At 62.5% G+C, this 14350-nt stretch overlaps 1 protein-coding gene across 8 annotated transcripts in view; it reads right to left on the reverse strand.

Moving 5' to 3' along the window:
• LOC146334010 (epidermal growth factor receptor substrate 15-like 1) overlaps positions 1–14014 on the reverse strand; it is a 50828-nt gene extending 36814 nt beyond the window's left edge. For 7 of the 8 annotated variants that reach the window (XR_014786431.1, XR_014786432.1, XM_084825239.1 and 4 more), the window contains exons 1-10: positions 13973–14014; positions 7526–7567; positions 7051–7140; positions 5964–6011; positions 4975–5070; positions 4632–4784; positions 3274–3399; positions 2619–2678; positions 1908–2144; positions 745–902 (exon numbers count right to left, since the gene is read on the reverse strand). Coding sequence is in view for 6 of the 8 variants with exons in the window: in XM_084825239.1 (XP_084681365.1) it covers positions 745–902; positions 1908–2144; positions 2619–2678; positions 3274–3399; positions 4632–4784; positions 4975–5070; positions 5964–6011; positions 7051–7140; positions 7526–7567; positions 13973–14008 (1046 nt within the window). In the remaining 2 variants the exon portion in view is untranslated. The remainder of the gene's footprint in view (positions 1–744; positions 903–1907; positions 2145–2618; positions 2679–3273; positions 3400–4631; positions 4785–4974; positions 5071–5963; positions 6012–7050; positions 7141–7525; positions 7568–13972) is intronic. The other variant, XM_084825237.1, reaches the window with a different exon arrangement.
• Positions 14015–14350: the final 336 nt, after the last annotated feature.

The raw sequence follows: 14350 nt of genomic DNA on the forward strand, positions 1-14350 counted from the left end.
TAACCAAGCCACCTGTAGTGTTAGAGGGGCCTAGAGATCCATCATGCCTTGTTTGAGTTCATTCCTAGCGCAATCCCCTTGCTAGTAAGCCTCTGAGCATGTGCAGATGAGTCAAAGGGCCAATGGCGCGGCCTAGCGCCTTCCATACTGATGAGGAGAGTATCTAATCAAGGTGTGCCTGGGAAGTGAAGTTTGGTTACCATAAAGCTGCCGGTGGCTGTGCTGAGAAGCAAGTGCTGTTAGTCTACGCTGGGAACGAACGCTAGCGGGTGCTTGCTGCTGTTATGCTGCCTCCCTGCAAATATGTATGCTATAAAACCCATTGTGCCCCGTGGCTCTGGGTTCAGAGAAGCTGTCTGATCCAACCACTGGGTACGCCTGTGTGCTGATGGTACGCAATAAAGTATCTCCTTGCAAGCAAACCTGAGTCTGATTTATCACTGTCTTGGCATCTCTAACCTAAGAGTTCAAAGCCCACAGCCGGGGCAATACAAGCCCCCAACCAGAAATTATTCACCAAGGTCCGGGCGACGTGGTGAGCGTCCGTCTCCTCTCTAAACTCTTTTCCTTTCGAGGCTTTGGCCGTTGGGGGGGTTCCCATTTCCCTGAACTTTGGCTGTGGCTGGGGGTTGCCGTCCCCCACCTCTGGAGGGCACTGAGGCCAGGGAGGCTGAGCCGTGACGTCACCAGCCCGGACAGTGTGCTGACGCCACAGGGGGACGGAGAAGCGAGGGGGGCCCGTACCAGACGTGCGCGAGGAGGCTCTGGGGGAGCCCCGAATGCAGGAAGATATCCTTCACTTCCAGGCCGCTCACAAAGCCGTCCAGGTCCAAGTCCGTCTTCAGGAAGATCTCGTCGTAGCGGGCCTTGTCGGCCGGTGGCACCACCCAGGTCGTGGGAGGCTGAAACGGCAGCGGAGAGCCCCGGCGTCAGCGCCCTCGTGGAGGGGCTGCCTTGGCCAGCTCAGGAACCACACCCCACTGACGTGGCTTCAGTAGCCTGTGTACGGTACCCTCCAAGCAAGATTACTGCAACGTGCTCTACGTGGGGCGGACGGTTTGGAAGCTGCAGCCCGTGCAAAATGCAGCGGCCAGAGCAATAGTGGAGGCCAGAGGGTCTGAGCTAACAACAGCAATTCTGGCCCGCTCCTGCTGGCTCCCTGTGCAATTTCTGAGCCCAATTCGAGGTGCTGGTCTTGACCTACAAACCCGCTTGGGACTGCAGCACCGAACGGAGCCCCTTTCTCGGTATGAACCTACACATATTGGGCGATTGACTCAGACGATTGTCGTCTGAGGCCCTCCTCCAGGCGCCTCCTTGGAGAGCGGTTTGGGGGACAGCAACAATGCAGAGGGTCCTCTCGGTGGTGGCCATCCCAACTGAGGAACAAATTCCCCAACGAGGCCTGCCTCGCGCCAACGCTGCCATCATTTGGGGCCAGGTGAAGACTTTCCTCTATTCCCAGGCAATTGACAGCAAACGATGGGCCTTTTTAACGTTGCATCAGGACCTGGCAGTTTTATCGCTAATTGTTTGCAACTGTTTTGTTTGACATTTTTGTCTGCTGACGGTTTTGTGTTATATGTCCATGATATCATCTGTGGATGGCACAGGGAGCTTTGGTTATTGGGCGGTATGGAAAGGAAACTGAACCGCCCCCTTCAGAGGCACCTCGGAACGGCCCGATGACCGGGCCAAACGTCACGAGTGGCTTTCCCCTTCGTGGCCCGTTTGCGGTATCTGGCTGGCGAAGAGGAGCTGGGCTTCTAGAGCCACATCCACCGGGGCTCCTGGAGTGTCACGAGCAGAGATCTCGTGGCCACGCTCCTCTGTACACGCATGCTCACCAGGGAGGGGAGAACATCCAGCGTCGCTGTGCGCACAAGCTCCCTCCCAGCCGAGCCTACCTGGGTTTGCTTGAGGCTGTGCTTGGGCGAGAGGCTTCCCGTGCTGTTGAGGCTGCTGACGCTGCCGTGAGAGGGGGTGGAGCGCAGGCTGTCTTTCGGGGGAGGGCTGGCTGGCAGGACCGGCACCGCCCCGGGGAAGATGGGCCCCTTCTTCCGCTTGGACAGAGGGACAAGCGACGGGGGCAAAACGGACGGGACGGGCTCCTTCTCGAGGGCACGGTAGACCAGATGCATTGCCTGTAAGGCCCAGAGGGAAAAGACGTCTGCAGAGGGCAACAAGGAGGAGGAGGGGATGGGGCCGAGGGGATGGGGCCGAGGGGATGGGGCCGAGGGGATGGGGCCGAGGGGATGGGGCCGAGGGGCAGTGCCCAGCACGAGAGAGCAGGCCAAGGCGGGGGGAAAGGGCGGGGGGAAAGGGCGGGGGGAAAGGGCGGGGGGAAAGGGCGGGGGGAAAGGGCGGGGGGAAAGGGCGGGGGGAAAGGGCGGGGGGAAAGGGCGGGGGGAAAGGGCGGGGGGAAAGGGCGGGGGGAAAGGGCGGGGGGAAAGGGCGGGGGGAAAGGGCGGGGGGAAAGGGCGGGGGGAAAGGGCGGGGGGAAAGGGCGGGGGGGGGAGGCTGGAAGGCTGACCATCCCTCCCCCCATGTGGGAGGGGAAGCAGGACCAGATCCCGCGCCTCGCACTTGAGTGTGGAGCACAGCGACTCAGTACCTACCACAGCAAACTCATCTCTGTCCAGGTGTCCGTCCTTATCGATATCGCTGAGATCCCACACCTGCAACCATCCAGACCCAAATCGGAGGCAGAAGGGGAACATCGGAAGAGCAGCAAAGGAGGTTTTCCTTTGTTTTAAGCCCTCGCGTATTCCACTGCGGACAGTTTCAGGCTACCTCAGCCTACCCCGCTGATCTGCCCCAAGATCAACACACCGCCGTCTGCCCTAACCTTCCACTCCAGCGAGGCCGCGGAACCCTGTGTTTCGCGCACGCGTGCACAGATATCCCCCCTTCTTGCCGAACGGAGTCGCTTAGTTGTTCGAGCAGCTAACGAAACAAAGCCGCCCCACCGCACTGAGCATCAGCGGCCAAACACAAGACAACAGCTGGTGATGTTAGGCCAGATCCCAGCAAAGGCTGCAAGATGCAATGAGAGCTACCTGCTTTTCTGTGCAGCCCTTCCTCAGACGGCAGCAAGAGAGACAAACCTAGGTCAAGATTTGTCAGCCCAGGTTGCCCAGCGGTCCCTTTAGCTCAGCCCGTGGAGGCCTGCCCCTAAAGAAGCCTTTGCCTCAACCTGACCTGGCCAGACGCACCACTAACTCACTGACGCTGCAGAGGACAAGAGCTGGATGGAGCAGGCGCTGAGCTTACCCTTCCCAGGAGATCCAGAGGCAGTTTGGAGTTCATCAATACTGGCTTCACTTTATCTCCTGAAAGCAAACCACTGACTGGCAAAAGGCTTTCAAAGATGCCATCGAACTTGGCTCTCTCTTCCACCTAGTTGGCAAGAAACAGCCCCCAGATCAGACACAGTGAGCTGAGCAAACATCCAGAAACGCTACCCAAGGCCGCGGTTTCTCGGAGTCCAGGCCAGGTCCCACCATGATGCTGTTTTCCAGCCACGTTGCAGGGAGCGAGACGAGAACGGAGTTCCCCTCGAAGTCAACCCTACAAGTGCGGAGTGACATGTGAACGCTCGTCCCGGGAAGCCACACGAATCTCTTTCTTCGACCGCACCATCGCCTCCCTCGCACATTACACTCAGATGACATAAAGACGCACTCAGAACGGGGAGTGCCAGAACACTCCATGGGCTAAGCTCGCTGAGCTGTGGGGCAGGGCCCCACAGCTTTCTGGAAGCACACATCACAATAAAGTGAAAATAAAATACGACCCTTGGCCAGAGAAGAGGCAAACAGGGGTGGACTCTGTTGCTGCGAGCTGGAAAATGCTCAGAAGAATCATCTTGTCCATTCTGTTCCTAACACCCCCTGAACCTGGGATTTATTGTCATACAGCTGACGGCGTCTGACTCGTTTGTATTTCTCCCATCTAAATCTGCACCCCTCACAGATGACCCCCAAGCCGACCCTACCTCAGCCTTCCCCGTTGACCTGCCCGAAGATCAACACACCACTGTCTGCCCTAAGCAGCTTTGGACCAGCCCACCCCCTTCGCCCAGCCCATCCTGCCATATGGAAGGATCTGCCTTGGGTGTCCTTCCCAAGCGCTCACCATTAAGACTGACTAGTCCGGTGTAAGCAGGAGACAGGGCTTTCTCGCTGGTGGCTCCCAAACCGTGGCACTCCTTCCTAGGGATGTGCCTTGGCCCTTCTGTCTACACCAGGCTTCAAGACCTCCCTCTGAGGTGCTGCCTTTCACTGCCATGGGGATGAGCTCCCGCCTTTTAGAGGAGCCTCTCAGCGTGGTCTGTCTACCTGCTAATGTGGGAATCAGGGGCTGCCTTTCTTGCCTTTGCCCCTGCTTGCACATCGTGCCGTGCAGGTGTGGTCCTAAAAAACGGCTGGATGTATAATTAGTAGCAACCCTAAACGACGGCAAGCCCCCCAAGGGAGGCAGCGCTCGTACCTGTTCTTTGTGAAGCCCCGCTGTAAGATGGCGCTATAGGGACAAGGAAGCCCTGTGATGGGCCCGGCCAATGCAGACCCGGCGATTCAGAGCAGCGCGCAAAATGACAGACAGGCTGCGGGGCCGTGGAGACGACGCACCTGGTTGTGGGGAAGGGGCCCCTTGGCCGCGGCCCTGAGCGCCGCTCGCACAAGTGAGCCGGAGGAATGCGCCGTGATGTCACCCTCTGGGGAACTCACCCTGACGGCCCAGTGGGCATCCAATGAAGAGACCAGGGGACTCGTGCTGTCATGCTGAAATGACAGGCAAAGACACCTCAGAGCCTGCCCACAGCCCCCTCTTTCGGAGATGCAACCACATCCAGCCCAGCCGCAAAGGTGAGCGAGATGGGACTTCTGGAGCCAGAAACCCCACACGCCACGAGAGAGAGGCGGCTTCCCTTCCGGGCACAAGCACCCATTTAAAAACGAAGGTGGCGCTTACAAACTTCGGCGGAGGCAACGTCAGGCTGAGGCTCCCGAGGCCAACGTCGTGGCCGCTCTGAGCGCAGGAGATGAGACGCAGCGCCACGAAGAACCCCTGGGCGGGAGAGAAAGGCGGGGAGGGGGCATGAGACCGAGCCAGAGAGGCTGGCTGTCCACATCCCAACCAACGGCTGTTGTTCTTGAGAGAAGGGGCAGCGTTCCACATCTTGCCCGGCTTGGGGGGCGCTCACCGCCTCCACCGTCTCTATGTGCTGGCAGTATGGGTCACAGAGTCAGAGTGCAAAGCCTCTTGCTTCATAGAATCGTAGGGCTGGAAAGGGCCTACAAGGCCATCAGGTCCAACCCCCTGCAGGAAGCCTGATTCCCAGGCAGTCTCCTGTCCAAGGACTAACCAGGGCTGACCCTGCTGAGCTTCCGGGATCAGGCGCATCCAGCCCACGCTGCTGATTTATATAGATTACAGAATCATAGGGCTGGAAGGGGCCTACGAGGCCATTGAGTCCAACCCCCCGCTCAACGCAGGAAGCCCGATTCCCAAGCGGTCTCCCGTCCAAGTACTCAGCAGGGCTGACCCTGCTTTGCTTCTGAGATCAGCCGAGATTGGGCGCATCCAGCTCTAAGGCTGTGGCCCTTTGTTCTCGCCTCCCTCGGCCCCTGTGGGGCTGAGCATTTTCACAACGTTGGGTTTGCAGGGCTGTAAGCTAGCCCCTTGCTTTTCAGTATTCGATTTCGGAGCTCTCTGACAGCGCTCAGCAACTGACTGCAGCTTGGTTAAGTTTCAGTTTCTCATCCCACTTGCCCCGGCAGCAGCTCAGCCCTTCCAGCCCCCTCGTATAGGTAAATAACTTACGCCAAAGCACATTCCTTCGTAGTTTCCCCCTCTTTATTTGCTATTCATTATCACGATTTCTCATATAAAGCATCTACGTGTTACTCTGTCTTTCTAAGAGTTTAGGCGTAGGCTTCCTCTTCTCCTGGCTCACGTACCTGCTTGTCCAGGAACCCCTTGCCCTCTGGATCGGCCAAATCCCATATCTAGGAAGACACAAAACAACAGGCTGACGTGGTCCCATCCAGAAGAAAGCTGTTTCGGAGCGGAAGCGGACCGCGTTCCGCCTGCTCAAACCAGCAGGGGCTCCCAGGGAAGCGTGGAGGGGCCTCTGCCATGCCAGGGTTGCCAGAGTTCCTTCTGGGAAGGTGAACGCAACCCCTAGAGGGTGAGGGGAGGCCACACCTGCCAGCCGCGGCCCAGATGTTTGGGACTGCAGCTCCCAACGTCCTCGGAGACGGGCCATGCTGGCCGGGGCCAGTGGGAGCTGCTGTCCCAAACATCTGGAGGGCAGGTTGGGGAAGGCTGGTATGGCATGGGGGGGGGGGGGGTCTTTATTGTGGCTTGTGTATTCCTCACCGCTTCAGGCCTGTTTTGAATCATAGAATCACAGGGTGGGAAGGGGCCTGCAAGGCCATCAAATCCAACCCCCTGCTCCGTGCAGGAAGCCTGATTCCCAGGCAGTCTCCCACCCAAGTACTAACCAGGGCTGACCCTGCTTAGCTTCCGAGATCCTAAACTGACGCGCCCCCATCCCGGCAGCCCAGCCCAGGCCACGAGGCACCTGCCAGAGGAGGCGCTCGCCAACAGACCTGCCCTCCTTGCATTCGGATCTGCCTGGCAGGAGCAGCCAAAGCCTGAGAAACACCCCCAGCCGATGGCCTCTCCAGGACGGCAACTCCCAGCATTCCCAGCTACTGGCCACAGCTGGAGGGCACCAAGCAGGGGGAGGCTGATCGAGGGGGCGATGCTGCACGGGGGTCCCTTTGAGGGCTGCAGGATGGGAGGAAGTCCTCGGGGCAGCGACAGAGTGATGCCATCCACTCAGGGCCATGGCTGAGTTTGGGCAACGGGGGCCATCCAACGATGCCGCCACAGCAGCCCCGGACTGCCAGGGCCTCTCCCTCCGGCCTGGCAGCTGCCCCAGCCGCCTGCTTCTGGGAGACACAACCCCAGAATCCCCTCTCCAGAGGAAGTGCGGGAGGGCTGATGCCCGGCCCTCTCCGGAGACGAGGCCCGACTCACCTTCCCAAGAGTGGCGTCCGCGAGTCCTGATTTTTTGAGGAACAGGGCAGCATCGGCGGCACCAACTCTCCCGGTGCAGGCCGGGTCCACCTGCGAAAAAGGCAGCACTGCGTGAGCTGAGCAACCAAAGAAGAGGAGAGGCCAGGAGAACAGCGCCCCCCACGCACACCTGGGGCCTGCTCCAGCTCCCATCTGCCCCAACCCCAGGCTTCGGGGCACGGTCAGTCCTAAGTCCTCCCCTTTGCTTTCGCTCCACCCTAACACCCAGCCCGACGAAGCGTCCTCTCGGGCTCAAAAGCTCCGCCTCGTCTCTGCAAGCTTCAGGCAGGGCCTAATCAGAGCCCCGGGACTCCCATCCCATCGGCACGTCCTTCCTACGGGACTGGCACATCTGCCTGCAGTTTTCGGGCGAGGAGGAAGCCGGGCGGGGGGTGGAGGGGCGGGGGGTGGAGGAGGAGAAACATTTCGTACTTGCCTGCTTGTAATAGGCCTCGTACATGGGGTTCCCGGCGGAGAGCTAAGCAGGAGAGAAAAGGGAGAAAGCCAAGGTGAAACTCATCCGCGCGCACTGCCCAGCCCATTCAGAGCCCTCTGGGGTCCAGCTGCAGTGCCCGCTGGGACCCCTCCCAAGGACCCTCACCCTCGCCCTTTTTCCCCGAGGCACAGCACGGAAACAGGGCGAGCCGAGAGAGAGCTGGAAGGAGCCCACCCACTCGCTTCCATTTTCGGAGAGGACGAGGAGCAGCTCTCCCTGTGGCAGGCAGGTGGGCGGGCGTCCCTGCCCGCCCCTGGCAATCCACAGCTTTCATGCAGCACCTCCTCGCCTTTCACCGCCTTCCAAACCATTGTCGGCAGGACAGATCCAACAGATTTGCTTTTTCAAACAGCCTCCAGGACAGCCCAAGCGTCCGCCACTCTCCACCCGGCCGGAGTGCAGAGTGGCCATCCCCAGAGGCAACTCGCCACCCCCAAACCCGGTTCTGCCGAGAGACAGCCCACGACAAACGTGGGCAACCGGCGTTGGCACACATCCCCCGTCCCACAGATTCCCTTCCCTCTCTTTGTGCTCAGCCCGTCGTCCCAGATGCAGGCCACGCGCTTCGAGCCTCCGGTGCTCAGGGAAGAGCAGACGTGATCTGCTGGTGCAGTGAGAAGCCCCCCACACCCCCATCTAGAAACTGAACCACCTTCCACAAGAAGACAGAAAGTCGGCCCGGAAACTCAGCATGGGGATGTGACGGGAACAGGAGGGGGCCAAGCCTGCGAGGTCCAGCCGCCCGCCCCACTGAAGCAGGGTGGGAGCCGTGTTACCCGTCTCCGAGGACGAGACGGAGACATGGCCCATCTCCGAGGACGTTGGGAGCTGCAGGCCCAAACATCCGGGCTTCTGGACCTTCAAGGTCGCCCTGGAGGTTCCTCCCGTCCACCGGTTCTGCCGCCCTGCCCTCCTCCCACAGCAAGGGAGGAATTTCACGGCGGCCTTCTGTGCATGAGCATGCGCACGCATGCCTCCCTTGCAGAAGCCGTTGGCGACAGCCTTCCCCAAGCTGGCGCCCTCCGGATGCGCGGGCCTGAAACTCCCAGCATCCCCCAGCCAGCCCCAGCTGGCTGGGGAATGCTGGGAGTTGGAGCCCCGCACATCCGGGGGGTGCCTGCTTTAGGGAGGCTGACCCACAAAGCTTCGAGGGGAAAGGCCGCCAGCGGGTGCAGAGGAAGTAGACAGAGAGCAGCTCTCCTTCTCCTAACACCGGAACATCCAATTAAACTGGCCGGCAGGAGAACACGGGCGGAGAGAAGGAACTGTTCACCTAACGCCTCATTAAAATCATGGTTTTAATCCTGGTCACAGGTTTTAATTTTTGTGAGCTGCCCAGAGAGCTTTGGCTGTCGGGCGGTACAGAACTGAAAGAAAGAAACGGAACGGAACCATGCCTCTTCTTGACGCAGGCAGCGATGGCCGCCTCTGGCCTGGACAGCGTTCAAACAGACCCGTCCGGCGAGGAAGAGGGGCCCAGCGATGCCAGGCCCCGGCGGCCAAATGGACCCACCAGGTTCAGGCGCAGCACGCCACTGAGTGCCAAACTCCGGGCACGGAGGGCGCCCAGGCCCGCGTGGGGCTTCTCCGAGGCACCTGCCTACCCGGCCGGCTGCTGGAGAACTGCTCACGGCCTAGATCCGGGCCGGGGATGACGACACACACACCGGATGCTGTTGGCCTCCCGACTCCCTCCAGCCTCAGCCAGGGACAGGAACTGCGCCCCAACGTCATCTGGAGGAGAGCAGGCTCTTCACGCCCAGCCCGCTTGCGTCCCCATCCAACGTCGCAAAGGGAGGCAGGCCCCCCAGCATCTGAGAGAGCGCTGGAGGTTGGCGCAGCTGCCTTGGCGGCTCTCCCCCCGTGCAACGGGCCAACGGAAGGCCGGCCACGTGGAACCAGCGCGCTGCGCAAAGCTGGCATGGCCACCCGCTCGAGGATCTCGCTTCCTTAAAAAGCTGAGCCGCAGCACTTCCTCCGGGGTCCGGTTAAGATGACTGAAATCTAGAACAGCCTTCCCCAACCGGGCGCCCTCCAGGTGTGTTGGGACTGAAACACCCAGCATCCCCCAGCCAACGGACCACCTGCCCTCAGGGGTGGGAGGGACACAGTGCCCTGGTCCCGGGTGTCCTGCCTCCTGGGGAGGAACCCCCTTCGAAGGAAGGGCCCCAGCCCCCGGGGGCCAACCGCAGCAAGGAGCAGCCCAGGCCAGGGGGAGCCCAGGCCCTCGGGGGAGACAGCCCTGGCCCATCCCCGCGAGAGGAAGGGGTTCTGACTCCGAGACGGAGGCTGAGCGACCCCCTCGCCCCCCAGAGCGGTGGCGTCTCATGAGACCCACCAGAAGCATCTCTGCGAGAAGACGTGTAGAAGAGTAGAATGGCAGGGCTGGAAGGGGCCTCTAAGACCATCAAGTCCAACCCCCTGCTCAATGCAGGACTCCAAGTCAGAGCATCCCCGACAGGGGGCTGTCCAGCTGCCCCCAGTGTGGGAGAGCCCATCCTCTCCCCAGGGAATTGGTGCCATTGTCGTATTGCACTAGCAGTCAGGACGTTTCTCCTGACGTTCAGCCGGAATCTGGCTTCCTGTAACATGAGCCCATGATTCCGTGTCCTGCACTCTGGGAGGATCAAGAAGAGATCCTGGCCTTCCTCTCGGGGACAACCTTTCGAGGACTTGAAGAGCGGTCCCCTATCTCCCCCCAGCCTTCTCAAGGCTAAACATGACCAGTTCTTTCAGTCTCTCATCACAGGGCCTTGTTTCCAGTTCCCTGATCACCTTTGTTGCCCTCCTCTAAACCCTCTCCAGTTTGTCTGCATCCTTCTTAAAGTATGGTGCCCAGAACTGGACCCAGCACTCCAGATGAGGCCTAACCAGTGCTGAGTAGAGGGGAATTAGTACTTCCCGGGATTTGGAAGCTATGCTTGTATTAATGCAGCCCAAAAGAGCATTTGCCTTTTTTTTGCAGCCACATCACATTGTGGGCTCATCTTCAGCTTGTGATCGACAACAATGCCGAGATCCTTCTCGCTTGTAGTGTTGTTGAGCCACGTATCCCCCATCTTGTAACTGTGCATTTGGTTTCTTTTTCCTAGGTGCAGAACTTGGCATTGATCCCTAGTATGTTTCATTCTGATGTTTTCTGCCCAGTCTATCAAGAGCACTTTGAATTTTGTTTCTGTCTTCCAGAATGTCAGCTATCCCGCCCAGTTTTGTGTCAGCAAGTGCCTGGGGCTCATCGCCCCCTGACCTCCCTCCTCCGAGCAGACCCTGGGTCGCCCTGTGATCTCGCCTCTGGGCTCTTCCTGGCCTGGCGCTGCACAGCCCCCCAGACCTTGACCCCATTAGAACCTCCTGTAGCCTTCGCTCCATGCCAATGCCATGTTGTTGGCGCCAGGCCCTGGGAGGGTGACCAGGAGGGCTGTCAGTGGCATCCCAGCAACGCTCAGCAAACAGAACCCCGGCGCTGGTGGGGGGACTAAAACCCACATAGTCCAAACTGCAGGGCCTGGGCCGAGCCAGCTGCCTGCACCACTTCCACTGAGCCCAGCTCCTGCCTTGGCCCTTGGGCAAGCAACGCAAGGCCCATTCTGCGAGGGAAAAGCGCCCGCGTACAACTCCGGGGAGTCACCAGCCAATACAACCGGGACATAAAAGCCCTGCATGGCCCCACAACCGGCCGTCCCTGAGCGTGTGCAAAACCCGCCCATCTCCTGAGAGCGCCCTGCAGGGAAGGCCTCCCCCGGACCTGGAGACCCCCCCGCCGCTCCCCCGGGGAGGGCCGTGGCTCTGTGGGGGGCCCTACTCTGTCCACGGAAGGCTCCCGGTTCACCCAGGCAGCATCTCCCGGTAGGGCTGGAACAAGCCTCGCGGGAGCCCCCAGAGCGCCACGCTGCCAATCCGCACCGACAGTCCTGAGCTCGATGGGCCCAGGCTCTGCCTCCGGGTCAGGCAGCTCCCGGCGTTCCTACAGAGAACAGCCGGGGCTGTTGCATGCATTCTCTCCGGCCAGAAGCAGCAACAGCTCCGGTGGACTGCAGGGCCTGGAAGCGCAGTCTGGCTTCCTCCACGGGTGCAGCTGGAGCCCAGCTGCCAGGAAGAACATCGCAGCAAGCGGGAGGCCATCCCGGCCCCAGCCCTGGTTGCTTCCCTCCCTCCCTCCCTCCCCCCTGCCCAGCCCCTTGTCCTTCTGCGCTGTCTCTTTTTGACTGCAAGCCTTTGGGGGCTGAACAGCTAGGTGAAAATGCTGCAAACGAATACGCGAACAACAGTAATAAACACGTACGTGCATGGGGGCAATCCCCCCGCTCCCACACGCGTTCTCATTGTATCAGAAAAACGGGGCAGCGAGGGGGCCAGTCCAAATCTGAGCCTCCAGCCCCAGCGAAAAGACGGGGCGGGGGGCGGATCTTTCCTGTCCCTCTTCCGCACCGTGCTCGGGATGCACAAGCAGGAGCGAGACGGGCACCAGGCCCCGGGCAGCGCCTCCCCTTCTGAAAAGAGCGATGTGTAAGCGACTGGCGCGGCACTCGTCATCTGGTGCCTGAGCGACTTGGGCCGTTCCTGAGCTGAGCCAACCTGGAGAGGTGGCTTTCTCCACTTGGCAGAAGCCATCCACTCTGCAGGAATACCAATCAGCCCGGGCAGAGGAAGAGGCAATCAGGGCTGGGGTCCCCGTCCAAAACGGGGCCTGGTGAACAGCCCTTGGCCCCTGGCGATGCTCTCCGCAACGGGCTCGGTTGAAAAACGTGTGGCCCATCGTCTCTCCGCGGATGCGCACGGAGCCCTTCCAGACAAAGGGGCCAAACGCCGCTTTCTCCCCTGTGGTTAAGCCATGCTTCCGCCCTTCCACAGGCCCCGTGTCCTTCTGCACTGCTCCTCCGCGGCCAAATGCTCTCTTGCCTAGCCCGTCCCGCCTGCTCTGGCCCCAAAAGCCCTACAGCAGCCTGGCCCCATGACTACGGCAAAAGCCCTGGAAGCAGAGCAGCACTGCTCCAGTGGTCTCCGGGGACGGAGCATTGCCGCCACAACAGCCTGGCAGGGAACCCCCCACCACCTGAGAGGGAGAGGCAGCCCTTTCCTGGCTCGAAACCCCAGTCAGCCCCCCCCGGCGGAGATGTAGGACCTGGGTGGGTGGCTGCGGACAGGAAAGGGGGCTCTGGGCCCAGTCCCCAGGGCGGGAAGTGTGCCCACCCTTGGCGAGCCGAGTCTCCCTGCCTGTGGGGAGGTCGCCACCCAAGGCAGCACAGTGCCCCAGCCCGGCTGTGACGCAGCACATCTGGCTGGCCGCTGAGCCCCTGAGGCCTCTGCGGACGCCTGCTGGCCTCCTCCAACTTAGCAATCCACGCTGACGCTCCGCAAAGGGCCTCCAACTAGCGGCCGTCCCCATCTTGGCCCCTCCAGATGGGTGGGACAAGCACGCCCATAATCCCCCGGCACCTGGCTGGGGGATCATGGGAGTGCTAGTCTCGCCAGGTGGAGGGGGCCAAGACGGGGAATCCTGGGTTTCGGAACAGCTTTCGGGCACGGCACAGGCCCAGCCCGTCCTCCGAGGCTCGTTAACGTTTCGAGCCCCGCTGCCGCGCCTGGGTCTCCACAGATTGGGGGCCTCGACTCCCGGACGGCCTCGCCAGCACGGGCCGGTCAGGGGGGCCGGGGGCTGAAGTCCGGAAGTCCACCATGAGGCAGGACAGCCGCCCCTGTCAGGGCTGCCCCGGCTCGGGGTCCTGCCCTGAGCAGGCAGCTGGCTCGGGCCCGCAGCCCCCGCCGTGTGGCTCCGCGGGGACACGGCGCCTCGCTTTCCGCCGCGCCGCGCCGCGCGCACGACACCCAGCCGCTTCCTCCGCGTGGAGCGCCGCGGCTCCTCGGCCCGGGCGGCCCGGGGCTTCCGCTCGCGGGCCTGCTCCGCTCCGCGGGGCCTGCCCAGGCTGGCCGGAGGGGCCCGGGCGAGCGCCCGAGGCCTCTGGCCGCCTCTCCGGGGGCTCGGCCGGCGCCGCCGCTCCTCCCTGCAGGGCCGCCGCCCGCCCGGAGCGGCTGCCCCGCGTCCCGGCCCTCGCGCCGCCCGGGGCCGCTCCCGAGGGCTCTCGGGCAGGACGCCGCCCGGCCCGCGGCAGCCTCCTGACCGAGGGCGCCGCCCGCCCCCGGGCCTCCGCGGCTGGCGCTGCCGGGGCGCGAGGGAGCCACCGCGCTCGGGCTGGCCGCCGCGGAGCGAGACGCCGCTCGAGGCCGGGCGCCGGGAAGGGCGCGGCGCGCCCCGCCCGCCGACCAGGGCGAGGCGCCCACTGCGGATCCGCCTCCCGGGCTCCCCGCGCGGGGCGGCGTGCGGGCGCCGCAAGGCCGCGGAGGCGGGGCGGCCCCGGCCCGCGCCCACCCCCCGCCCGGCCGGCGTACCTGCGCGCCGCTGGCGAGGGAGCCGAGCGCCGCCATCTTGCTCCGCCGCCTCACGGGGGCGTGGCCACGGGGCGGGCGGGGCCCGGGCGGGCCGGCTCGGCGGCAGCGCCGCCCGCCGGCCGAGCCGCGAAGCGCAGCCCCTCCCTGGACCGGCGGGGCGGGGCAGGCGCGCTCTGCACGCGCTCAGGGGCACGCGGGGCGAAGTCCTGCGTGCGCCCGCAGGCGGCCGCTTCCCCTTCCTCTGGTTGCCTGGGTGCACGGACAACGGCGGAAGGAGCCCGCGCATCCAGGACTACAGCTCCCAGCATCCCCCAGCCCGGCAAAGCCCTCCCCCCCTGCGGCGCACCCGCCCCTGAAACCAGACGGGATGGACACTGA

The sequence above is a fragment of the Heloderma suspectum genome, chromosome W (assembly GCF_057233095.1).
Source record: "Heloderma suspectum isolate Gila_16-S chromosome W, 16-S_ref, whole genome shotgun sequence".
NCBI lineage: Eukaryota > Metazoa > Chordata > Lepidosauria > Squamata > Helodermatidae > Heloderma > Heloderma suspectum.